The following is a 27,176-nucleotide window of genomic DNA, read 5'->3' as shown; positions in this document are numbered from 1 at the left end:
AAAATACCACAAAGAACCTAGGCGTTGAGGTGGCATACATTATTTAGCTATTTAACACAGTGATTATTTAAAACAAAACAAAAAATGTGTGTCGATTTATAAAGTAAAGAAAACTACGCCTCTCCCACCACCACACGTAACTCTGAACTTGAGTTTCCTCATCTATAAGATGGAGGCATCAGCCTACGTGATCCCTGTGGGCATTTGTGATTTGAAACATTTTCTCTGTCCCCTGTGGACGCCCTCACTGGGGGGTCCGCCTGCGGCACCTGGTTTCCTCTTCAACCATAGCTTTCCCGGGGTCTGTATGTGAGTCAGCCCTCCCCTCGCCCAGCCCCTGGCTTGCACTGGGCCCCCTGACCGACCTCTCAGGTTTGCTCCAGCTCCTCTGACAAGCCTGTGACAAGAGAACGCACATGGAGCTCCTGTAGCTGCCTTAAAATAGTAGGTTTGTCTCACCCCCGTGCTCCTCCGAAGCAGTCACGCTTGGTTTTGTCTGGAACTGTCTGGAAATGGAGAAAATGGGCCCTGGTACACTGTCTCCACCTCTCAGAAGCTGGAGGCTTCAGACAAAGGACCAATCCTTTACACCAAGGGTCCTTTCTGATCAGTGCAGAGGAGTGGGGGGCTCAGGCAGAAGCGGGAGGCTAGAATGGACTTAACGGCATGCCCCACTTCAGCAGGGTGATGGCCTAGCTGCCCCGGAAGAGGGCTGCCCTCCTGAGGGACCCAGTTGGGGTCTGCCTCTGCACAGCTCTGTTCCCCACAAGATAACACCTGTGTGTTGTAAGTGCCTTTCACCCATAAGCTCATTTAGTGTTGCAAAGACCCTATGAGGTAGGTTCTGCTGTCATCCCCATCTGGCACATGAGGAGACTGAGGTCAGTACCCCAGGTAAGCACAGCTACTCAGTGGCAGAGCCAGGCCCAGGCAGCCTGTTTTCCAAACCATGACACTACAACTCTATGATCCCACCCCTTTGGAGGGGATGGGAAGAACTTTTCATATTGAGGGTGCTGGTAAGAAGAGGATTTGCCTCAGGGTGTATAACGGAAAAGTCATTTATGGAGCCAAGGAGACATGAGTTCCAACTGTATTCTCTCTCTCACCCCAGGACCTTTTCACATGCTATTTCCTGTGTCTGGAATATTCTTTCCATCCTACCCACCCTTCTGCTTATCCTCCTTTTACCTAACTCTTCCCATGGCTGATCCTTGGGCATAAAGTGTTCAGCTGAGAGACTGGCACATAGTAGGTCTTCAGTACACAAAAGGCAGGCCTGAAGGAGTTGTGATGAGGCACCCCTAAGGACATGGAAGTGAGAGGGCTTTGTAGCTGGGAGTGTACCAAGCAGGCAGAGGCACTTGGCTACCTCCCCCACCCCACCCCCATGCTTCCGGGTGCCCTCTTTCCAAGGTGGTGAGAATAGAGACTAACTGCCACCTCCCTGAGCCATTTCACGGAAAAATCACTGCCAAACCTCCCAGCTCCTTAGCAGCGCCCAGGCTGCTCTGAGTTCTCCATGTTGTGGTTGCCATGGCAGCCAAGTGGGTTCTCACCTGCCCCAGCATCCTGTTAACTTCATTGATTCTCTCTGTATTCTTTGAGGCTACTCTGTGCCAAGGCCTGTGCCAGACCCGGGGCACACAGAGGAAATAAGACATTCCTGAGTCCATAGAGAGCCCATTAGGAAGGAGCCTTGAAGGGGAAGATTGGTGACTTGACTGCGCGTGCGCACACACACACACACACACACACACACACACACACACACACAGAGACATGCACATACACACTCTAGTACCTTGAGCACAAGCAAATGAAAAATCAAGGCATTCCAAGCTTGTGGGGGGCAGGGGAAGAGACATACACAGATTATGAAGTGATGCTCTGATTGTGATTCACAGGCCATAGGAGGACAACCCCTTGGGTGGGGGGCACCATGGTAGCCGCTGTTGTGTCCCAGCTGTATTAGTTATCTACTGCCACATAATAAATTACCCCAAAACTAAGCAGCCTAAAACAACAAACACTGATTATCTCCCACAGTTTCTAGGGTCAGGAACCCAGGAGCAGCTGAGCTGGGTGGTCCTGGCTCTAGGTCTCTCATGGGGTTGCAGTCAAGCTGTCAGCAGGGCCACAGTCTCTGGAGGGACTGGAGTGTCTGCTCCAAGCATACGCACGTGGCTGTTGGCTGGAGGCTTCAGCTCTTGGTCGTGTGAGCCTCTCCTCAAGGCTGCTCATGACAGAGCTTCTTCCAGCGCAAGTGATCCAAGAGAAGAAGAGTGTGCACGAGTGATCCGCAGAGCAGCCGAGAGAGAAGCCACAGTTTTCTATAACCTAATCTCAGGAGTGTCATGCCATCTCTTCTGCCCTGTGCTATAGGTCACACGGACCAACCAGCACAATGGAAGAGGAGACCACACAAGATATGAATGCCAGCAGGTGAGATCATTGGGGCCACCTTGGAGGCTGACTGCCACACTAGGTAATAACCTTTCTTCCTCTCTTGCTAATAAAACCCCAGTTTCAATCAGACGATCCTTCCTTAGCTTCAAAGAGAGAATCTGATTGATTTGAGTTTATCGGGTAATTCCATATTCCTCATCTGGAAGTGCTTCAGAACGTGCAGTTGATCCAATCCAGGCCAAGGGAACCTGAGGGACTCTTGAGAAAGCTTTTGCCCCCTGCTACAAGAAAGAAATGATCACAGCTTCTCCAGATGTCATATGCAGATGTGTCTGGAGATGTGGCAGCCATTTTGCAACCCTGAGGAGAGTCATCACCATCAATGAGAGGGTAGAGAGGGAAAACCTAGTTGTGCCTAAATCAACCAACTCTGGAACCGTCTTATCTCTAGACTATTCGTTAAATGCAATGATGTTTCTCATTGCTTCAGCATCTTTTCTTTGAGTATTCTGTTTTGTTCCACCGAAAAAGTACACCAATAGAAAACAGGCACCTTGCCGAACATTGGGAACTCAGGCAGGCTTCTGAGAGGAAGTGCCTCGATGAATGGTTAGGAAGTCACCAGATTAACCAGTGGGAGAAAGCATTCTAGACAGTGGGAAGAGCATGACAAACGCCCCGAGGTCATGGGGTCAGGGGGTCACCTTCCAGTTAAGCTAAAGTGGCTGAACTCTATCCAGAGGGTGATGGGAGCCACAGGGAGGGGTGTGATTTCGCTTTTCAGAAAGACCCCTCTAGAGGTGGTGAGGCAGGAGGAAAGCAGGTGAGCTGGTTCTACCTCGTGTTTGGACCTGTCCAGACCAGAAGCGTGGCTCCCTGCAGAGAGGTGAGCGCCAGGGCTGCACCAAGGCCGCTGGCTGGATGCAGGAGCCCTCACCACCCGGAGCTCGGAGGAGGGACTTAGATCTAGAAAGTGACAAGGTCAGATCACATCACACCACTCCCTGCTCCAAAATCACCCTGTGCTTTCTCATCACATGGAGAGTAAACTCCAAATTCCTCCCCTGGCCTCACAGTCCCCATGGGCTCTGGCCCTGGCCAACCAATGTCTCTGATCTCACCTTACCACACTCTCCTCCTTGCCCAGCGTGCTCTAGTTACACTGGCCCTCTACTGTCCCACAAACATGCCAACCCTGTTCCCACCTCAGGGCCTTTGCATGTGCAGTTCCCTGCCTGGAATGAGTCTTCTGTGGCTTCTCACTTGGCTGCCTGTGGCTCAACCTTCAGGTCATGGCTCAGATGTCACCTTCTCAGAGGTGTCCTCCTGACCACGCCGTCCAAAGTAGGTCTTGTCGTTCCCTGTTACCCTCTATTACATCACCCTGCTTGTCTCCCTCTAGCACTTATCCCTACTTGAAATATCTTGTGTGTGTTTTCATTTGCTGTATATTGTCCGCCTGTATTATTGTCTGTCTGCCCCATTATCCTGTTTCCTACTATCTCTCCCTAGTAGTGGTAGATCCCAGTACTGTTTGCGGCACAAAGTGGGCCCAGATAAATATTTTTCAGCTCATACTCACATCTTTGCCTTCATGTGGAACATGAGGCCATTGAGGCAGATAAGAAATCACCCTCATAGGCAGTAAGATACCCAACCCATTTTCCCATCTTGTTGCTGTTATGTCTGAATCAATATCTGGCAGATTCTATAAATAACTTTGAGGATGGAGACTGTGTCTTTTACTCCCCACAGGGTCTGAGTACAGTCCCATGTAGAGATATTTAACAAGCACTTGTTCGTTCAAACTGATGGTGATGATGATGACAAGCTTTGCTTTTAAGTACCAATTTGCAGAGATTACTCTGGACTTTCTGTTAGCCAATCATCAAACTTCTGGGAACTGTGGAAATAGTCATCTAAGGTAGAGCCCTTACCTTGAAGAATTTACAATCTCAACAGAGAAGCCAATCGAAATTCTAAAGATTACAGCACAAGACAGAGGAAAGGGCATGGGCTCTGGAGTCTAATAGGCCTTAGTTTCAAATTCCACCCCCACCACTTACTGCTGTTGACCCGGGAAAAGCCTTAACCTCTCCATGTCTCTTTTTCCTTGCCTACAGATGAAGATAGGCATTCTCACCTCAAAGGGTTGTAAAAACATAGTTCAGTAGGTAGCACTCCCCCAACAAATGATCATCAGGAATATAACTGTAACCAGATTACAACACAGTAGTCTTATGGTCAACTACTGCTTGTGTTTGCATTCAGATGTTCCAACAACCAATAAGAGCATTTGGGATGTTTATTATAACTATTCTTTTTTTTTTTTTTTTTTTTTGCCGTACGCGGGCCTCTCACTGTTGTGGCCTCTCCCGTTGCGGAGCACAGGCTCCGGACGCGCAGGCTCAATGGCCATGGGTCACGGGCGCAGCCGCTCCACGGCATGTGGGATCTTCCCGGACTGGGGCACGAACTCGCATCCCCTGCATCGGCAGGCGGACTCTCAACCACGGCGCCACCAGGGAAGCCCTATTATAACTATTCTTGAAAAGTTCTAATGGGAGCTCTCATCAGATCCAGTAAATTTTATTAAAAATCCTGGCCACGGGCTTCCCTGGTGGCGCCGTGGTTGAGGGTCCGCCTGCCGGTGCAGGGGACGCGGGTTCGTGCCCCGGTCCGGGGAGATCCCACATGCCGCGGAGCGGCTGGGCCCCGTGAGCCATGGCCGCTGGGCCTGCGCGTCCGGAGCCTGTGCTCCGCGGCGGGAGAGGACACGGCGGTGAGAGGCCCGCGTGCCGCAAAACAAAACAAAACAAAACAAAACAAAACAAATCCTGGCCGCAGAGCATAAGCTCCGTGAAGCCTCTCCAAAGTTATGTTTTAAAAGAGAGTGTTTATCTTTTAGAGACACATATTGCCATATTTACAAATAAAATGCCATAGTGATAGGGATTTGCTTCAAAATAATCCAGTGGGAAGGGGATGACATGGGTGAAAGAACTAATGAAACAAGACTGTCTAGAACTTGAAGACTGTTGTAGCTATAAGGTGAGCACGTGAGCACATGGGACTTTAAACTGTATTTTCCATGGTTTTTATTTGTGTTTGAAATGTTTCCTGATAGAAAGTATGTTTTAAAGCTCTCTAAAGAACCTCATGAGAAAGATATTCTAATGTCCATTTCACAGATGAAGATGAAACACAGAGAAGTTCACTTACTTGTCCAAAGTCACACAGCTCATTTGGCAACAGAGCTAGTATTCAAAACCAGGTCAGCGTGACTCCAGAACCCAGACTCTGTCTACAACACCAGTCACTAGGAAAACAATGACAAGACAATAAAAAATCTGTGCAGATGTTCACAGAAATATATGTTTAGCCAAACAACTGAAAAAGAACAGTTTTAAGAAGCCCAAGATGAAATATAAGTAGAAGGAAGACATTCCTTTCAATCATCAGTCTGGTGGAGGGGGAGAAACCCTGCTCCTTTTCCTCGAGCCTCGTTCTCTTTCTCTTCCTCCAGGGTTTCAGAGGGTAGTAATAAACAATAATAGCAATAAATGGGTCCTATCTTGCCAACAAAGCTGACCCTCCTCCCCGAGTCTCCCAGAGACCCCCCGACAGGCCTGGGCACAGCGCTGACCCTCCACAAAGGCTGCCAGTTTGGTACTGGATGGAGAATGGGGGGACACATCGTGGTTCCTTAATGTCCAACAGCTGGGGTTCAGATCCAGCTTGCCCCCTCCTAGCTGTGTAACCTTGGGCAAGTCACTCTCTCCCTCTGACCCTGACAGGGCCCTTAGCACATTGTTGGGCAGGTAGGACTCACTGGAGAAGTGTTTCCTCTCCATCCCCAAGCAAGCCTTGCCCAGGAACATTAAGCATTAATCCAGCCCCCTGAGTGAAACCATCATAAACTGTGAATGAGTGAAAACCGACTTACTAAGCCTGGAGTTGAATCATGCCCTGCACCTTCCGCATCCGTGAGGGCTCACTGAGCAGAAGGCAGGTGAATGGGCTGAGTATGCATCTTTGACTACGCAATTCTAGCATCTCCAAGCACGGCACTGCCACCAGACGACTCCCCTTTCACAGGTGGGGGCTCACCTATGTACCTGGGCATGGTCTCTCTAGAAGATTGGGTCCCCAGCAGGGTGCCTGGAATGGGCGTGGCAGTCCCAGCCAGAGAGAGCTTGGAGTGATGGGCTGTCTGACCACCCATTTCAGATGAAGAAGCAATCGACTGAGAAACAAATTAGAATCTGATGGGTTTGTCTGTCACCCAGGACTCTTGTCTGTCCACTCAAGGATGCTTTTAAGAGAGGTGACAAAGCCCTCTGGTGGCGAGTGAGCCATCTGCTGGAAGAAGTCCTCCCAGAGCACTTAGGAAATAAGAAGGCAGTGGCTGCCCCCATGTGGCAGGAGTCAGGAAGACAGGACTCTTGATTAAAGAGCCCAAAACGCCAACAGCCCCCAGCTGACATGACAGCCAGTAAAAGCTACCTTTTAATGAGCACCTGCTATGTGCCGGGCTCTTTTCATGAGCCTTCTCATTTAATCCTCACCATAATCCTTCAAGGGCCCATTCAGAACACTGAGGCTTTTAAAGAGGTTTGCTGCTCCGGCCAGGGTCACTCAGTCACTCAGTAGGAGAACCAGGGTCAAACCCAGGCCAAAGAGCCCCAAAGCCCAGGTGCTATTTGCCAGATGGGGAGGAGAGAGGAAAAGGATGAAAATAACTTTTTTTTTTTTTTGGCGGTACGCGGGCCTCTCACTGTTGTGGCCTCTCTCGTTGCGGAGCACAGGCTCCGGATGCCCAGGCTCAGCAGCCATGGCTCACGGGCCCAGCCGCTCCGCGGCATGTGGGATCCTCCCGGACTGGGGAACGAACCCGTGTCCCCTGCATCGGCAGGCAGATTCTCAACCACTGCGCCACCAGGGAAGCCCCGAAAATAACATTTATTGAGCGTCATCTGTGTCCCAGGCAGTGTGGCTCCGTGGTGATAAGAGCCACCAACACAAACTAAGTGCTTACTGTGTGTCCAGTGTGTTCTTTTCTAGGGGCATTCCCCAAGCCAGGTCATGTCACCTTCACAATAACCCTGGGAAGTAAGTTCTATCCGTATTTCCAGTTTATAAATGAGGCCCCGGAGAGGATACGTACCCAGGGTTGCACAGAGGTTAAGCTGGGCTCTGAACCCAGGCAGTCTGGAGGCACAGCCTGTGCTCTACTGTGCAGCCTTCCGGACGAGCGCTCACCGCATCCGTCTGAGCAGGGAAAACTCGATGGCTGTCACCCTTGGTGAAGATAGTATCAGCCAGATTGCTTCACTGTACCCTAGTCCTCTTGTAACTGATAAGCGTAGGACAGCTCTGCAAGATCGTGTGACGGCTCTGTTCAGCAACATTTCATGCATGGGTTTTAACTTTCACTCATGATCTTTGCCTGAAATCAATTATTGGTTGCAAAACGGTGATTTTATACTTCTTTTATCCCTTCTAAATGTATTAGTCGATACTCTAAAAGAGAACTCTCTTTCCTCTTCTTCAATGTCATTATAAATTCATGGATTTTAAAAATTCAATATATTATAATCTATTCCCATTGCTTTTCTTTTTGATATTTAAATCATGCCCGAATTGACCAGTGGAAGCCCCTTCAAGCAGACTCCTGTGTCCTTTTTGTCCTTTCATCTTGTCCTCATTGGTCTTTATGCTCCAGACTTACCTTGTACTCTCCTTGCCCCAACCCAGGAATCTGCCATTTGGTCACAGAGTTCCTTTTGGTGAGAAATGGTATTTAGAAACCAACACCTAGGGGATAGATGTGCTCACTGCTGCTTTACTTTAGTTTTAGTTATTAGTTTAAGATGATTGTCCCTATTCAAGTCCAACACCACAGGTTTCTTTGGCACTTTCCCCCATTCTTATTTGCATCTTCCTTCTTCCAGAGTGCGAACTCGCTCACAGTAACATCAATATATAACTCTGTTTCGCAGTACACACAAACTACTACACCAATACCACTAGCAACAACAAAAACTCTGCTAAGTAAAGTCCATGATTTATTTGAAGTTCTTTTCATCCTTAAAATGTATCCAATGGGGCTTCCCTGGTGACGCAGTGGTTAAGAATCTGCCTGCGAATGCAGGGGACACGTGTTCGAGCCCTGCTCCAGAAGATCCCACATGCTGTGGAGCAACTAAGCCCGTGCACCACAACTACCGAGCCTGTGCTCTAGAGCCCACGAGCTACAACTACTGCACCCACGTGCCACAACTACTGAAGCCCGCACACCTAGAGCCTGTGCTCTGCAACAAGAGAGGCCACCGCAATGAGAAGCCTGCACACCACAACAAAGAGAAGCCCCCACTCGCTGCAACTAGAGAAAGCCCGCACACAGCAATGAAGACCCAATGCAGCCAAAAATAAGTAAATAAATTAATTTAAAAATATATATATATATCTGAAGAAGAGTACGTAGTCACAGTCATGGAACTACTTCCACTGTCTGGGTGGTTGGTATCAATTTGACAGACGGCTTCGTTTGTTTCTATTTATATTTAAATTTAGGATTGCTTTTCCCATCATTTCTATTTCATCTTATTTTTTGATTAGGTAAGCTATTTACATGGCTCAAAAGTTAAAAACTATAAAAGGATAGTGACTCTTTCTTCCATTCCTATCTTTTCTGCTCCATTCATACCTACTCCCATTGGTAATCATTCTCACGATTTCATTATTCTTCCCATGTTCCACTTTTACAAAACAAAAAGATAGATACATGTACATATATACATAGAGTCTTATTTCTCTTTCTCACAAAAAAGATCACATGCTATAAGTACTCTTTTGCCCTTTGCTTTTTTGCACATAAAAATGAATCTTGCCCAAATAGACCAAGCAATCTTGATAAAGAAGATCAAAGCTGGAGGCATCACATTTCTGGATTTCAACTATATTACAAAGCTATGGTAATAAAAACAGTATACCACAAGGGATTAATATCCAACATTTATAAACAGCTCATACAACTCAACATCAAAAAAACAAACAACCCAGTTAAAAAATGAGAAGTTCTGAACAGACATCTTTCCAAAGAAGACATACAGGTGGCTAACAGGTACATGAAAAGGTGCTCAACATCACTAATCATCAGGGCAACGCAAATCAAAACCACAATGAGATCTCACCTCACACCTGTCAGAATGGCTGTTATCAAAAAGACAAGAAATACCGGGCTTCCCTGGTGGCACAGTGGTTGAGAGTCCGCCTGCTGATGCAGGGGACACAGGTTTGTGCCCTGGTCTGGGAAGATCCCACATGCCACGGAGCGGCTAGGCCCGTGAGCCATGGCCACTGAGCCTGCGCGTCCGGAGCCTGTGCTCTGCAACGGGAGAGGCCACAACAGTGAGAGGCCCACGTAACGCAAAAAAAAAAAAAAAAAAAAGGACAAGCAATACCAAGTGCTGGTGAGGATGTGGAAAAAGGGGAACCCTTGTGCACTGTTGGTAGGAATGTAATTTGGTGCAGCCCCCCTGGAAAACAAAATGAAGTTTCCTCAAAAAATTAAAAATGGGGACTTCCCTAGCAAACCAGTGGTTGGCACTCTGTGCTTCCACGGCACGGGGTGAGGGTTCAATCCCTGGTCGGGGGAACTAGGATTCCGCATGCCATGTGGTCCAGCCAAAAAGTTAAAAGAAAAATTAAAAATAGAACTACCATACGATCCAGCAATTCTACTTCTGGGTATTTATTGGAAGGAAATGAAAACACTAACTAAAAAAGATAAATGCACCAGCATGTTCATCGCATCATTATTTACAATAGCCAAGACACAAAATAACATAAGGATCCATTGATGGTTAAATGGATAAAGAAAATGTAATATACGTATGTGTATGCATGTATATAGATATACACTGGAATATTATTCAGCCATTAAAACAAAGAAATCTTGCTGTTTGCCATAACGTGAATGGACCTTGAGGGTGAAATAAGTCAGAGAAAGACAAATGCTGTATGATCGCACTTACATGTGGAATCAAAAAACAACAAAGAACAAAACATAAATACAGAGAAGAGATTGGTGGTTTCCAGAGGCAGGCTTCTGGCGGGGGAGCAAAAATGGGTGAAGGGGGTCAAAATTATCTTATAATTTCAAGTTATAAGATAAATAAATCATGGGGATATAATGCAGAGCATGGTGACTATAGTTAATAATACTGTATTGTATACTTGAAAGTTGCTAAGAGAGTAGATCTTAAAAGTTCTTACCACCAGAAAGAAATTGTAACTATGTGTGGTGATGGATGTTAACTAGACTTATTGTGGTGATCATTTCGCAATACATACAAATATCAAATCATTTTGTTGTACACCTGAAACCAGTATGGTATTATATGTCAATTATATCTCAATTAAAAAATGTATCTTGGAAACTACTCCATATCAGTTCCTAGAGATCCTCCTCGATCTATTTGAAAAAGTAATGTTTAATTACACAAGCAATAATGGCTGTCTTCTGGTTTTTTAAAGGCTGGACCTTGTATGTAAAGCTGAAGGCTCTCTCAAGACCCCTCCGGTGCCCACACCCCCATGCAGCCCTCCCCAGAGTTTGGTGTTCATCCTCCCAGATCTTTCCCCACACATGTGTGCAGCCATATGCGTACTTGGAGAAGGTTTCTTTATGTAGATGGTACCACATAACAAACATCACTCTGCAGACAAGTTTTCTTGACTCAGCAATGCATGGGGATTCAGCCATGTCACTAGGGAGCGTTCCCCTTTCCTACCCAAAGAAATTCATCAGCCCTTGAAGGCCCAGCTCAAATGTCACCCCCTCTAAAAGCCTGCCACAGCATGGCAAGACTGAAGGCGTCCTTCCTACCCCTGGACTCCCACTGCCCATGGCTTAGCTTGACTTTATCTTGATAACTATAAAACACGTACAATCTGTGACACACAGCAAGCCCATAGCACAATTGTAGGCACATAGTAGGTGGTATGAGAGCTCCTGAGAACAAGGCCCATGTGTTCGTTCAATATTCTTACAACAAACATGAACTGTGGACCTACTATGTGCCGGGCCCTGGAATGGGCACTGGGCAGAGAGAGGAAAAAAGGGCAGATGCAGCCCGTGGGTCAATTTCGAGTGCAGTGTGAGGTAGTGGGTAATAGCATGGATTCTGCAGCCAGCTGCCTGAGTTTGGATCCTGCCTCAGCCGCTTACAAGCTGTGTGACCTAGCTGATTCCGTTTTTATTTAAAATTCTGGTATTTTATTCATCATAGATTTTTTTCCGCATTAATTTTGGTTTCTTTAGGTATTGCATTTACATAGTACTTATTACTTATCTTGATTACTGAGGGTCTTTTGCCCCCCACCCCTTTAAACTATGCATCTCAGGCAAGTGCCTCACTCAGCTCACCCTAGTCCCAGCTCTGCCTTGTGAAAAGATTTAATTCCTTTGTGCCTTAGTTTCTTCATCTGGAAAATGGGAATAACAACAGCACTTCCCTCTCAGTGTTGCTGTGAGGATTAAATAAGCTAGTATATGCGCAGAACTTATGCCAGAGCTCAGCAAGAGTTAAATATTAACTGTCATGTGACCATAGTGCCAGGCACATGGGAACACACGGTTAATGTTGGCTAATAAATGAATACAATAGCTACCGCATGCTCGATATTTAATTCAGCACCTCTTACAATCCTCATTATCAAACGGGGGTTTTCCACAGTTCTCTGGCATATGTAATGTGTTCAGCGCTTCTCTCGCCCTGCAAAGATTTGTTTCAAATGTGATCTTACAGTTCCTTTCTAAAGGGTAAAAAGGTCTTCCCTCCAACCATCTCAGCATTCTTGAAAAACTCCATTCATCTTTGTCCATGATCATCTCTTAGTTTTCCTGCAGCAAGCCCTCCCCGGCTCCAGGACCCCTCCCCGGACCTGAGTCACTAATGCATCTCAATTGTCCGTCATCATTGCCTTCATGACCTTGCTTCCCATTTGCATTCAAGATACTAATTCATGAAGGACATTTACAAAAATGTCCTTCCATTGTCTGTCTTCTGTCAGAGCAAAAACCCAAGGAGTGCCCAGGGAAGCCCTGCCTCCCTCATTACTTATGATCTTTCAACTCACAGCCATCCATCTTTCAACTCTCCCTTCTGTTTACGCCAGCGCCTTCCTGCAGTAGCTGGCTTTTAAATACAACTCAATTATTAATCTTTCTCTAATTGAATTGTTCCTTTTGCCTTTCTTACTCCGTACATAGTCATTCTTTTCCCCCACTTTCCATATTATCTCTACTTGCTTTCCGTTCAGAATCGTGATGTTCTAGGCCCAACTCTATTCTCTGGTTTCCCAGCCTGTTCAGATTCAAAGCAATCAATATTGATCTCCATTTCTATTTAGTACTTCCTGATTGTCCCCAGTGCCACTGAATGCATCCATTTGGAAAGCCTCTATCTTCCGGAATCCATTTCCCTTTTACTAATTAAGTTCACAATAAGGGCCACAGTCAAAGCCACTGTGGTCCTGGCTCCACTCCCAGGAGGCTCTTCTACCCTGGCCTTTGTCCCCAGGTCCCCCCACACCTCTCCGTGCCTACAGAAAACTCCACTGTCTGTCCTTAACTCTGCTGAAAAAAGAAAATGGCCCTGGAGGTGGTCAGACACAGGAAAACCGGGGCACCCCTAACCCCTGGGACACAGGCAGAAATGCCAACTGATTCTTCATCCCAGTAAAAGCACATTTATTGATTCCCCCCCCGGGTCCAAGATCTATTCAGGAGAATGGTTTTTTGTTTTGTTTTTTCCATTTCTAAGTAGTTTGGGTTTTTTCCTTTAGTTTAAACGTGTTATTCACATCTCATTGTATTGCTTTGTGAGCAAAGGGTATGGACAATACACTTTCTGCCTTTTGTGTTTAAAATAACTGTTCGTACTGGCTTCAGATAGGATCAAAAAAAAATGTATATTTTTTGCAAAGGACAAGATTTGGTGTGTCCACGAACTCCACTATCATTCTAATGGTAACAGTAGTATGAGCCGCCATCCCCTCAGAGCTTGCTGTGTGCCAGGCTCTGTGCTGAGCCCTTTCCAAGAATTTTCTCATTTAATCCCCCCAGGATCCTGCAAGAAATGTCTCTTTTCTTGTTGTTGTTATTATTTTGTTTGTTTTGGGGTCTTTTTTAAAAAAATAATTTATTTTGCTTTTTAATTTTTTTATTGACGTATAGTCGATCTACAATGTTGTGTTAGTTTCAAGTGTACAGCAAAGTGATTCGGTTATACATATATATATGTATATATTCTTTTTAAAAATTCTTTTCCATTATAGTTTATTGCAAGATATTGAATATAATTCCCTGTGCTATACAGTAGGTCCTTGTATTTTTTATCTATTTTACACATAGTAGTCTGTATCTGTTAATCCCAAACTCCCAATTTATCCCTCTCCCCCTTCCCCTTTGGTGACCATAAGTTTGTTTTCTATATCTTTCTGTTTTTTGAATAAGTTCATTTGTACGATCTTTTAGATTCCACATATAAATGATATAATATTTGTCTAAGAAATGTCTCTGTGATCCTCATTTCACCGATGAGGAAACGAAGGCTTAGAGAGGTTCGATACCTTGTGTAAAGTCACATCACCAGAGACGTGGAGCTGGGGTTCAAATCTAAGTCTGATTCCTACATTTGGGTTCAATTATGATTAAAGTCTTCAGTATCAGGGATTCAGGGAGCTCCTGGCTGGTGGAATGAGCCCCTCAGATACATGTAAAATACTAACCTACCTCCAGATGTGCATGTTTCTGGAGCAAGAGTTCATCGAGCTCATTAAATTCTCCAAAAAGTCAAGAACCAATTCTCTCTGTCTATATGTGGTTTTTACCTATTTGACCTACCAAAGAAAGAGATGGGTGTTTAAACCTGCCCATCTCCTCTTGGGTTTCTTTTTTCTTTTTTTCTTTCTATTCTGCTTTATCTGTTTTTTGCTGCAATGTTTTCCAGCACATCCAGGCTGACGATTCATATCATTAATTCAAGTTGTACCTCTTTCTCAACATAAAATGACTCTCTACAACTAAATAACGAGCTCTGGAATCCAAGTTTACTGCTTGCCAGCTATGTGACCTTAGAGTATACATTTCCCTTCTCTGAGCTTTGGTTCTATAAAGTGGGGACCCCCATACCTGCCATGGGGACCCTGGTTAGACTCAGCAGAGACCCCCCCCTCAAGCCCATAAGGCCAGAAACACGTGTCTACAAATGACTTCCTGTTTCCTCCCTGTGGACATCCCTTCTTCCCTGACGTAAGCAGGTAGCAGGCTCCGGGCTTCCTTGTCTCCTGGGAGATTTAAAGCAGGGCTTTTTCCCTTCCAAACCTGAGCCCCCTGAGGAGAACAGGGTTTGAAGAAGAGGGTGAAAAAGGGAGAAGCAGACCTGCTGGACGACAGCTAACAGCTGGCCTCTTGCTCCCGGCCAGGCTGTGCCAGTCTGTCCTGAACATACACAATTTCCCAGAACGTCAGTGTCAGATGAGGACGCCTTGTGACGGTGATGGAGCAGAACGAAAAGTGAACACTCCTTCATCACACCCAAGCAGAGGTGAAAACAGCCACCCTCAGGCCACCTCCAAATGAGCAAACATCCCCCTCCTGCCTGACCCAAGTGACTGCTGCTCCATTTCTCCTGCCTCCTAGGTGAAAAGTACTGCCTGATCATCCAATTACCCCTGCTTCCTGACAGCACCCAACCTAGAACAAACCCTGGTTCTTCGAGCCCTCCCTTACACCCTCCAACAGAGACCCCAACCCCCTGACAAGCCCCTCCTCGTGCTCTCTCCCACAGATGCCCCAGCTCCCCATGGTGTGTGTCCCTCTTAAAGAGGCAGGTAACACACCCACAGGTGTGTCTTCCTACAGGTGCGTTCTGGGGTGCTTGGCTGGTGGGCCTCAATAAGGAATTTCCCCCAGGACAAAAGGAGCCGTCCCCAGGCTTGGGAGGTGCAGGAGGGTCTGTAGATCTGAGAGCAGAAGGGAGCTGTGCCTGCTCCCAGACGGCACCTTGACGGGGACCCTGGAGTTACCAGGGACGCTGGACCCCAAGCTTCCCCAGGGATCCCGTGCCCGTAGCAGGGTGTGGACCTGCCGTGCAGGGGACATGAAGGGACCATATGGGCCAGAGCCAAGGGTGACTCGGCATGAATGGCTGGACATGATGAATGGAAACAAAGCTACTGGGGCTTCACTTAGTGTGAAATCCTGTTAGAACCTTGGGAGGGGTTACCCCAAGAGGGCTGAGCAGTTTGGAGGCAGGATCAAAAATTAAGCTGATTTAAGAAAATTAAGAAATGATGTTGTTCTCGGACACCTATATCTGTGACCTGAGTTTCACACCTACTACAAGTAAAAAGAGGGATTAAAGGGACACTGGTGTGTATTAAGTAACTACAGGACAGAGATGCAGTGGGGCTTCTGGAAGGGTCTGACCCTGGCCTGAAAGGAAGCCCAGACTCTGTGTTCAACTCGCATTTCTGGTTCTCTCCACAGGTCTGTCTGATTCTTTTCTCTCTGCCATTTCACATGATCCACAATTCAGTCCCTGTGGCGAGAGGTGCCACTTCGCAGCTTGCAAACAGACCCCTCTCTCCCAGTCTGGGATCCTGGGGAAACAGAGCCGGAGGCCAGGGCAAGCACTTTGCTGGAGACGGGGATTCAGGGACCCTAGGAGACAAGCAGGAAGCGACCTGATCGTATCCCCCCAGCTGTCTTCAAAGCCACTGCAGCCTCCCTCCCTATCGTCCTGGCTGTATCTCGGGAACACCTATAGCTCTGTCTCTCAGCGTAAGCTTTGTAGGGTCTTTCGAGGCTCCCACCACTACTGAGACCCTTTTCTGCCCAGTCCCTGGCATTGGTCTCTTTGTGACTCTCCTTCAGAACCCCTGCTCTGAAGGCCCACCCCTCAGTCTCTTTCTGGTGGGAGTAACCAGGCACAGAGGCCTCAGAGGTCCCTTGGCCTGGGGCAGGGGGCTTTCAGGTAGCTCTAGCTCAGTTCCCTTCCCTGTGTGTGTCCTGCCGGGTTCTGGAAGTGGAGGCCATTGCCTCCTGAGCCCTGCCGCTTGGATGCGTTGTTCATAACACACTTTACCTTCTGACGTGCTGTACAATTGCCTTACTTCTTATTGCTTTTTAAAATTTTTAAATTATTTATCTATTTATTTTTGTTGCATTGGGTCTTGGTTGCTGCACGCGGGCTTTCTCTAGCTGTGGCCAGCGGGGGCTACTCTTCGCTGCAGTGCGCAGGCTTCTCATTGCAGTGGCTTCTCTTGTTGAGGAGCACGGGCTCTAGAGCACAGGCTCAGTAGTTGTGGTGCACAGGCTGGGTTGCTCCACGGCATGTGGGATCTTCCCGGACCAGGGCTCGAACCCGTGTCCCCTGCATTGGCAGGTGGATTCTTAACCACTGCACCACCAGGGAAGCCCCATTTATTGCTTTTTGTTTGCCTTCCTTGCTAGAACATGAACGCCACAGGAAAAAGGATCTTCTAAGCACCTCGTACCGTGCCTAGCACGTATTAGGGACTCAATAAACATCTGTTTGTATAAGTGGTAAATACTTGCATACAAGTGATAGATAAATACTAATGAATACATAACTGGGCTCCCTGAGCTACCTGCCCTTTGGGGTCATGGTCTGCTACACTTTATCTGAGTAGTCAGGCTGAATCATAACCTTCATATCCATTGGAACAAACTTATAGGGTAACTAAGCACGTAGATTCACCTTGGAATGTTGGGTATGGGAAGCACTGGGAATGATTAAACAGTCATTGTTGCTCCTATGGGTTGGTGGGGGCTTGGTGGGGGGGAGGGTGGGGTTGGAGGGCGGTGACTGCAGTAGTGCCTTGGCGGCCATGACAGGCTGCCACCTTGTGGCTAAATGAGGAAATGCACCCAATCTGACTTTGGGAAACAGCTCAATTGCAGGTGACCTCTACTTTTTTAACACACTTAGTCTTTGCAAATTTCTGCAGACTCTGTGAACAAGATGAGAGTCACCAGGCCTGGTCCCCTCAGAGGCCTCTTGAGTATGTGCTCACTGATCTGAAACGTTAAGCCCAAATCTTTTTTGTGAACAACATGATCTTTCACACACTCATGCGTTCATCCATCCAGTCATCCACCCATTCATCATTCATTCATTTATTCAACAAATATTTGCTGAACAGTTAGGAGGGATCAGACACTGTGGGAAAGAAGAGGTCCTGCCCTTCCTGTGGAGAAGACAGCCATTCATTAGTCAGCAACTATTTACTCAGAGCCTGCTGGCACTGTGTTGGCGTTGGTGGATAATAACTGATGAGACAGACTGAACTGCCCTCATAGAGCCAACCTTCTAGTTGATGATAAATAAAAGGGTGATGTGAGATCATAAATATATATATATATACTGGTCTTTGTCCACAGTTTCTGGCACAGAGCTCCTAAAACCCTTGTAAATTCCAAAGTGATAAAAACACTACGAGCATCTTTTGTTCTAATGAGGCTACTCTGGATGGTCTCCTGAATGGCTCCTGGTTGGGGGCTGGTCACCAGAAAGACCAAGCCATCATGATTAGAAGCTTAGAATTTTCAGCCCCACTCCAATCTTCCAGAGAGGAGAGAGGGGCTGGAAATGGAGTTAATAACTTATCATGCCTACGTGAGGAAGCCTCCATAAAATTACAATTGTAGGGGGTTCTTTGAGCGTCCAAGTTGGTGAACACATCCACAGCAGGGGGGCAATCCAGCCCAGCTCCATGGGGACAGAAACTCCTCTGCACAGGACCCTCCCAGACTTTGTCCTATGTATCTCTTCATCTGGCTGTTCATCTGTATTATTTTTTTTTTCCTGGTCTTATTGAGATAAAATTGACATACAGCACCGTCTAAGTTTAAGGTGTACAGCATGATGATTTGACTTACATACATCATGAAATGACTACAGCAATAAGTTTAGTGAACCTCCATCATTTCATATAGATACAGAATTTAAGAAATAGAAAAAAATATTTTTCCTTGTGATGAGAAGTCAGGATTTACTCTCTTAGTTTTCATACATAACATACAGCATTGTTCATTGTATTTATCATGTTGTACATTACATCCTTAGTATTTACTTATCTCATAACTGGAAGGTTACAACCTTGCCTACCTTCATCCAATTCTCTTTACCCATCCCCAACCCTGATAACCACAAATCTGATCTCTTTTTCTATGAGTTTGTTTGTTTTTGAAGTACAAAAATTACAACACTGTGTTAGTTCCTGTTACACAACATAGCGATTTGATATTTCTATACATTTCAAAGTGATCATCGTGATAAGTCTACTTATGATCTGTCACCATACAAGGGTGTTATATAATTATTAACTATATTCCCTCCACATTTCACCCCGATGACTCATTTATTTTGCAACTGGAAGTTTGTGCTTCTTAATCTCCCTCACCTATTTCTCTCCTCTCCCTTCCTCTGTATTCTTTATCATATCCTTTAATAAACCGGTAGACATAAATAAGCATTTCTGTGAGTTCTGTGAGCCACTCTAGCAAATTAATTGAACCTGAGGAGCGGGTCATGGGTAGCCTGGGGACCTACTACTTACAATTGGTGTCTGAAGTGGGATGGGAGCAACCTTGTGGGACTGAGCCCTTAACCTGTGGGATCTGATACTATCTCCAGGTAGATAGTGTCAGAATTGAATTAAATTATAGACACCCAGCTGGTGTCACAGAGAATTGCTTGATGTGGGGGGAAACCTCCAGATATTTGGTGACCAGAAGTAAAGTGTTCTGTGTGAGTAGTAAAGGAGACACACAGGAGAGAAACAGTTGTAGGAGGGAAGAACTGCAGTTTTTCTTAATACAGATGACAATGGTGATAAGTGCTGTGGAGGAAATACACGTGGGAGAGATATGAGGGGGGCTACTTAAGGAAGAGCCACCAAAGAGATGACATTTAAACTAAAGCCTGAAAGACAGGAATGGGCCAGTTGAAGGAAAAGCATTCCAGGAGGAGGGAACAGCATGTGCAAAGTGGTGAGTGTTCTAGGAATGGAGAGAAGGCCAGAGTGGGTGGAGGGAGTGTGCCAGGGGAGGGGCATGAGATGAGGGCAAGAGGTCAGCAGAGGCCAGATCCTGCTGGTCCTTGAGGTCTGGGGTGAGGACTTGGCTTTTATAGATATTATCTAACTGGTCTTTTCTAAAGACCCATCTAGCTGGGGATAGAGGATGGCTTTACAGGGTGTCTTTGTCCTTTTGGGCTGCTGTAGCAGAACGTTATACACTGGCTGGCTTATTTTTTTAAAAAAACCAGAAATTTACTTCTCACAGTTCAGGAGGCTGGGAATTCCAAGATCAAGGTGCTAATTTAGAGTCTGGTCAGGGCCTACTTCCTGTTCATAAATGCCTGTCTTTTCACTGTGTCCTCACATAGCAGAAGGGACAAGGGAGCTCTCTGGAGTCTTGTTTATTTATTTATGAAATATTACATTTAATAATAAAAGACTTAGGAGCCCTTTATAGCTCATATACATTTAGATACAATGTAGTAACATAATGTTTCACTGTTCATTTTTGCAGCCTTGGAATTTTTGTTTTCACTGGGCCTCATTTTCAGTCTCTGAAGTTTTTGCTATTGTATATTTACTGTAAATAGTGAGCTCATGAATAAATGCAAACTGATGTTTTCTTTACATTTACATTTCTAAAAATGTTCGTTCATAAGCTTCCTTTTGCATATATCTCATGACTTTTTGATTTTACACAATTTTGTTCTTATAATTGAAGTGTAGTTAATTTATAATGTTGTGTTAGCTTCAAGTGTACAGCAAAATGATTCAGTTATACATATATATATTCTTTTTCAGCTCCTTTTCCATTATAGGTTATCACAAGATATTGAGTGTAGTTCCCTGTGCTATACAGTAGGTCCTTGTTGTTTACCTGTTTTATATCTAGGTGTGTGTATGTTAATTCCAGGGTCTCTTTTAAAGGGCACTAATCCCATTCATGAGGTCTCTACTCTCATGACCTAATCACCGCCAAGAGACCTCCCACCTCCAAATACCATCAAATTAGGGATTTGATTTCAACATGAATTTTGGGAGGACACAAACATTCAGTATATAGCAGAGAGACACCTATTAATGGAGGGGAGCGGATACAAACATTTAGAAGACACCAGCCCTTCCTCAAGGGGGCTCTGGCTTCAATGGAAAGAACACAGGTCAAGCAGCCCAGTAATTCTGAGTTCACATCCCAGCTTCACCACCTTTCCATGCTATGACTCTTGGCACCTTCTCTAAGCTTGGTTTTCTCACATGAAAATGGGGAAAATAATTCTCACACTGCAGATTTTTGGGGCAAATCAGGGAAATGGATATGGAATGCTTGGGGCTGTACATAGCACTTGGTACGTGCTGGATAAAAGTTACATTACCACACACCCTTTAAAAAGTAGGGAAAAAGGGCTTCCCTGGTGGCGCAGTGGTTGAGAGTCCGCATGCTGATGCGGGGAACACGGGTTCGTGCCCCGGTCCGGGAAGATCCCACATGCCGCGGAGCGGCTGGGCCCGTGAGCCATGGCTGCTGAGCCTGCGCGTCCGGAGCCTGTGTCCCGCAACGGGATAGGGTTAGATGAAAGCAGTACTGAAAGGATCAGGTAATGGTGGCCTTGAATGCCAACCTAAAGCACAGGAACATCTGTGAGCAGTGGGGGGTTCTGAGCAGGGGAGCATCACGAACAGAGCTTCCTTTTCAGAGCAAGATCATTCTGGCTTCCAAGAAAGAGGAAGAAGATGGGAGATGGGAGGATGATGATTGCCTTCTTGCCGCTGAGGAAACTTCACTCAACCTCTTCCCCACTCCTGGAGGCTCTGCCCTGCCGCCTGGGCACCTGGAATTTTGCTTTAAGGCCTGCTTCCTTACAACCTATGACCTATTCCACAGGACCATATGTGCCTGGCCACTCGGTATTCGCAGACCTGGCCGTGTTAATTACGAGCCTCTTGCCGTGCCAGCCAATCAGACAGCAGTTGGGGGTGGGGTGGGGAGGAGTCTCTTTCCAAGTCTCCTGCTTTGTCCTGCAAAGAATCCTGGTGCCTTCTCAGAGGCGGTTGACAGAAGCAGAAAAGGAGCAGGCCTCAGCTTCCTGGGCCTGGCTGCCCATCCTGGAAAGTTGGGATCTGGGAAAGGTGCAGCCTGCCAGCCCGGCAGACACTAAAAATCACAAAAAGACCAGAACTTAATTTACGCTGATGGACTCAATGCTCCTCGAATGTGCAGCCCTCCTCCCAAATAAACCTGCCATGTGGAATTCTGTGGTCCACTGGCTCTAGCATTGATTTTCTATGGTCTGTAGCTCTCAGACTTGCAAAGTGCACTTCTGAAACAGGAATTTAGAAGGATAAAGTCAGCTAAAGCAGCGGATTTACCATCTTCTCTACCCTGTCTGCTCCACACTACAATCAGGGAGAAGGCCAGTGTTCCCAGAAGCAGTGTGGATAGAATGGAGCTTGGCGTGAAGACGTCTCTGGGGCATGGGTAGGGACAAAACAAGCCCAGCCTGGAGTTCTGATTAACCAGGCGGGTGAGGACTGAGTTTCGAGTTAAGGAGATGGAGACGGGTTCATTCATCCTACAAGCATTTCCTCAGGGCCTCTCTGTGCTAGTCTGTGCCGATGCTGGGGGGATTTGAGACAAATAAGACCCATTCCAGCTCCTTGGGAGCTCAGAGTCTGGCAAAGTCATCAGTTACAGCCCAGTGTGACGGCTGCAACAAGACACAGTGTTCGTGAGGGAAGGAAGTGATATCTGGGAGGCAGAGGTTCCTGGAAGAAGTGACATTCAGGCTGGGCTTTGAAGGCTGAATAAGAGGTCACCAGCAGAGAAGGTGGGGAAATAAATAGCTTATGCCAAGGCATGTTGGTAGGAAAAAACAGAATATGTTTTCTTCTGGAGATGACAAGTCATTTCTATTGTGGGGAGAAAATGGAGACAACTGGTGGCAGGTGAGGTGGGACACGCAATCAGGGGCTATAAAGAGGGTCCGGACTGGGAAGAGTGAATGTAGGTCAAGGCAGAGTCAGAATTAAAATTAGCTTTGGGATTTGGATGCAGGTTAAAAGGAGATATTTAGGGGTAACAGATTGGCTGGCAGCAAAGTAACAAAAATACACGTGCTTTACCTGTGTTATCTCATTTAGAGCTCAGAACAAGCCTATGTGGTCAGTGGCTATTCTTATCCCATCTTACAGATGCGGAGATGGAGGTACAGGCAGGTCGACTTGTCCAAGGTCGCACACTTGGTAAGTGGTGGTTGCCAGGGGCTTAGGGAGGGCGAATGGAGAGTTAGTGTTTAAGGGGTACAGAATTTTAGTCTGGGAAGATCCAAAAAGTCCTGGAGGTGGATGGTGGTAATGGTTGCACAACGGTGCGAATGCACTTAATGCCGCGGAACTGTACACTTACAAATGGTTAAAGTGGTAAATTTCATGTCATGTATATTTCACTACAATAGAAAAAAAGAAAAGAAAAAGGAAGGGTGTGGAAAGATGCAGGTATTGTATCTCTGCTACGGGCAGGTGGAGGAAAGGTTTGTCTCCCCTGGCCAGGTCTGCCACAGCGCAAGAGGTGAACACACTCGGGAGGGCTGGGGACTGGCTCTGCTGCTCAGGGTGCGACTGGGGACAGGTCTCATTGGCTTTCTGGGAAAACCAAGGAAGCCGGCGGATTCACAGACTTCCTCTAGCATCTGCCCTCTGTGGTTCTGCCTTGTTAGGAGGGCTTGGCTCATGCAGAGGATTGAGGCAATAGGCACAGAAAAGCCAGGCCTTCAACATACTGGACCTTTCCACACTCTTTGACTTGCAATTGTGATTCAGAAGAAGGTGCCTTACAGGAGTTATATCAATGAGGGTCCCAGCATGAAAGAAATGCCACCCACAAACTGGGTCACAAAGGAAAGTTTATTAAAGAGTTCATTTATAAAGGTGTGGGCAGGGCTTGGGGAGCCAAAGAAGGAGGGTGCAGTATTGGCAGGACGGTTACCACCCTTAGAGGGAGCCCTGAGAGAGCTGGTATGGGGAAGGCACCTTTGGCAGGGACAACCCAGCAGGAAGGAAGCTTGGGAAGTGAATACCCAGACCTCTCTCTTCTCCTGCCCTCAGTCTCCTGCCAAGGACCCCCACTAACCAAGCCCAGCAGGAAGCCAGAGGACAGGAAACCCATCAGTGAAATCCATACCGGCCGGCCTCCAGAACCAGAGCAAGGTAAAACCTGGCACGAAAGTCAGGGGGGCAAGTGGTGGGGCAGATCCAAAGTGAATCAGCACCAAACTCTCCAGTGGCCTGGCCAGGGCTGCTGAAAAGCGTCCTTTCTGGATGACTCCCACCCTCTTTCAAAGACTGACCTTGGACCCAGGGTGGTAAGGGGCACTGGGCCCTTTCAGGCCTGGAGGGGAGCTGTGCGGTTTGTTGGAAAGAGCCCTGCTTACTGCTTACTAGTGTGAGAACACTGGCCAGGGGCCTAAACCTCCTAACCATGCATTATGTGTACACTCATTCAGATGTTTGCTCAGCCAGTACCACCTGAAAATGACTCAGTGCCCAGCCAGGGCTCTAGGAGGCACTGGATAAAGAAATGTGGAGCAGCTCCAGCCACCCTTAACTTTAACTTCTGAAATATGCCTCAAGCCAGCCAGTGATGGGGTCCCTCCACCAGCTCTGTGACTCCAGAGGCTGCTCTCAGTCACCTCCTCTGTAATACGGGTCAACCACCTTCCCCCGACCCCCTGCCGCCGCAGTTGTCCTGAGAATTCAAAGAGAAATTTTCAGAGAAAAGCAGGAGGCACTGCAGCTGGCATAGAGTGAGGGCTCCACATCTGGGAATCAGTGGCCTTGTTAACAGGCATCCACTGGCCCTCACGCATTCACCACCCTCTTACCCTGTTTTGCTGCTACTCTTGTCATTATATCATACTTGCATTTGTTGGGGGGTGGAGAGGGGGCGGCTTTTCTTGCTCCTCCCTGAATCCCCATGGCTTGGGGCTGTTTACGACTGCCAACATTTATAGTGCCACCGACGTCACATGCACTTAATCTTGAGGACAGCCCCGGTTGGTAGGCTGTAGCACTAGGGCCATTTTACAGATGAAGAAACCCAGAGAGCCCAGAGAGGTTAAGCCACTTGCCCAAGGTCACAGAGTCGATTAGCAGCAGAGCCGGAGTTTGAACCCTGGAGTCTGGCCCTCACATCCGGCGCCAGACCGCGGGTATCAGAAGGAGTGAGTGCGGGAATGAAGCCACCGGTCAATCAGTGATCGCACGGCGGATGCGCGCCCGTCCCCTCCCCCAGCCGCGGGGGCTCGCCGCCGGGACAAAGGCCCTGCGGAGGCCGGACGTGGGCCAGCCGGGTCCGCGCTCCGGGGGCGGGCGTGGGGGGGCCGGGCCCTTTAAGGGGGGGGCGGGCCAACGACGCGGAGGGCGGGCCGAGGGGCGGGCCGGGGGCGGGCCGGGGGCGGGCGGCGGCGGGGCCGGAGGGCGCGCGGAGCGAAGGGCGGCGGCGGCGGCTCGTGCTCGGACCGGGCTCTGGATCCCGCTCGGCCCCCGGATCCCGCTCGGCCGGCTGTTCCCGGCCCACTGTGGCGCGCCCCAACACCCCGCGTTCCCCGCACCCGCACTCGGCCCCGCGGAGGAGAGGCCATGCCGCCGCGGCGCAGCATCGTGGAGGTGAAGGTGCTGGACGTGCAGAAGCGGCGGGTGCCCAACAAGCATTATGTGAGTGCCGCGCGACCCCCACGCCCCCTTGAGCCCGTGCCCCATCGGGGGCGACCTAGAGCCCCCACGGCTCTGAAAACTTCTGCCTCCTGCTCTTTCTCCCCCACCTCCCCTCCTCTCCCCTCTCGGCACTGCTGCTGCGCGGCCCGGGTCTCTCCCGGCTCCTCCCTCTCTCCCCCTCCCCCTCCTCTCTTTTGCCCTGTTCCGCTCCTCCACCGTGTCCTCCCGCCTCGTCCCCCCCTCGTCTCTTTGCCGCCCCTCTCCCCCTCTCCGTCTGCTCCTCGTCCCCCCAACTCCCGTCCTGCCCATCCGTGGAAAAGTCTGGCCGGTGTAGGGAACAGAGAGACAGAGAGAGGCGCCTGTTCTCAGGCCGCCCGTCCTGTCCCTCCTTGTCTGGAGGCGCTCAGACCCGCAGTGCCCAGCCACAGGTAGCCCCAGCAGGGATCGCCAAGTTGGCTCCGTCCTTTTGGAGGAGCCAGCCGGAGCGATAGAGATCTCTGAGAATGGATCCTTTGAGTGCCTGCACCATTAAAAAGTTTTTTTAAAAAAGAAAAAGATCCCTGCCCCTTCTCTCCAATAACTTCTGTTTAAAAATGTATGAAAGTTTTCTCTTGGTTATCCCCCTGGCAAAATGGGAATCTTGTTTAGAGCTGGCGGGGACTTGAAAAAATGGGCCAGTAGCCTCATTTTGCAGACGGGACCCTCAGATGGGCTGAGGCGCAGGGAGGCTTCAGGTTCTGGAAGAAGGAGGAGCTGCATGCGGTTTTCCCTGCCTCTGGAAGGTGTACCTGGGGTAGATGTTGACCCGCCAGATGGGAAGTGGGTTCCACACCAGCCTAGGAGCTGAATCTGTGGGTTTAAGGGGCCCTTGGACTACCTCAGAGGTTCTGGGTAGAGGGGTAATGGGGCTGTGGGGTGTTGGGCCCAGGTGAGGCCTTGGGGAGGCCTCTCTGCAGGAGGGAAGGGGGCTATGGTGTCTCTGGTGGTGAGAAGGGAGCAGTGGCAGCGCCTAGCTGCAGAGAAGTTAACCAGGAAGGAAAAAAGAGCAAGAGGGAGGGAAAAAAAATCCTAACAAAGAAGTATAGAACAATAAAGAGCAAGGGGCGTTGGCTGGCTAAATTCAGCTCCTTGACCTCCCTGCAAGTCGTCTTGGGATCTCTTTTCTTAAGAGGCTCGTTCTTATAAAGCAGATCTACATGCCTTACACGAATAGTCTATACAATTCTGAAAGGAGATAGCGGGGAAGCCACTCTGCACTCCCTACGAGAAAGGGTGTGCTGTGTGAGCCTGTATTGTTATTGGCTGGGCAGCCAGTTATTCAAGCCTTAGCCAGGCGGTGGGAAGCTATTTCCTGGACCTGTGGCATCTTTAAATAGAGTGAAGTTTCCCTTGATTCCAGAGCTGGGCTAAATTGTCTCCCCCGCACCCCCTTTCTTTTTAACTGTTTCAAATGCTACCAAATCTTGGTTCCTTGTTTGAGCCTGTTGAGTGTATAACTGAGTTGCCTCTTTGCTATGAAGACAGTTTTTACCAACATGGCAGACAGGAGGAAGTCTGAAATTCCCCATGCTGCCTCCCACCAGATCTGTGAGCTGGGAACACCAGAATACATACAGCCTCCAAGAAATGGGCATCATCATCCACTCTCTCCTGTCCTCTCTCATCACGCGACTATCAGGCACAGGTTCTTAAGCCCATTTGACAGATGAGGAAACTAAGGCTCAGAACGATGAGGTCCTATGCCTGAGGTCACAGTCAGGGCCAGAACAGGAATGCAAATCCAAGTATGTTCGACCCCAAAAAGTGTTATTCCACCAGGTCACACCACTTTGCAGATTTCATACCCCGTAGTTTCCCTACGCAAAGTCCTCTTAAAAACTGGGAATTTTGCCATCATTTGTGATCACTCTGAGGCTTTTCATTCTGTTTAGATCCCTCCC

The 27,176-nt window shown here is 47.9% G+C and overlaps 1 protein-coding gene and 1 long non-coding RNA gene across 7 annotated transcripts in view; one reads left to right on the top strand and one right to left on the bottom strand.

Annotated features, from left to right (window-relative positions):
- Window positions 1-420: 420 nt before the first annotated feature.
- On the bottom strand, window positions 421-1,520 carry LOC141278231 (uncharacterized). The gene is made up of 3 exons (XR_012330580.1): window positions 1,481-1,520; window positions 1,192-1,304; window positions 421-506 (listed from the first exon to the last, which is right to left on the bottom strand). It is a non-coding gene; the product is annotated as an uncharacterized lncRNA (long non-coding RNA).
- Window positions 1,521-24,987: 23,467 nt separating this feature from the next.
- Window positions 24,988-27,176, top strand: part of SH3PXD2B (SH3 and PX domains 2B) — a 114,220-nt gene continuing 112,031 nt past the window's right edge. For 2 of the 6 annotated variants that reach the window (XR_004525944.2, XM_033853565.2), the window contains exon 1: window positions 24,989-25,236. Coding sequence is in view for 5 of the 6 variants with exons in the window: in XM_033853565.2 (XP_033709456.1) it covers window positions 25,162-25,236 (75 nt within the window). In the remaining variant the exon portion in view is untranslated. Of the gene's footprint in view, window positions 25,237-27,176 lie in introns of all 6 variants that reach the window. The other 4 variants (XM_033853564.2, XM_073802793.1, XM_073802794.1 and 1 more) reach the window with 3 other exon arrangements.

This window comes from Tursiops truncatus, chromosome 3 (genome assembly GCF_011762595.2).
Source record: "Tursiops truncatus isolate mTurTru1 chromosome 3, mTurTru1.mat.Y, whole genome shotgun sequence".
Classification (NCBI taxonomy): Eukaryota; Metazoa; Chordata; class Mammalia; order Artiodactyla; family Delphinidae; genus Tursiops; species Tursiops truncatus.
This window is presented reverse-complemented; position numbering and strand designations above follow the sequence as displayed.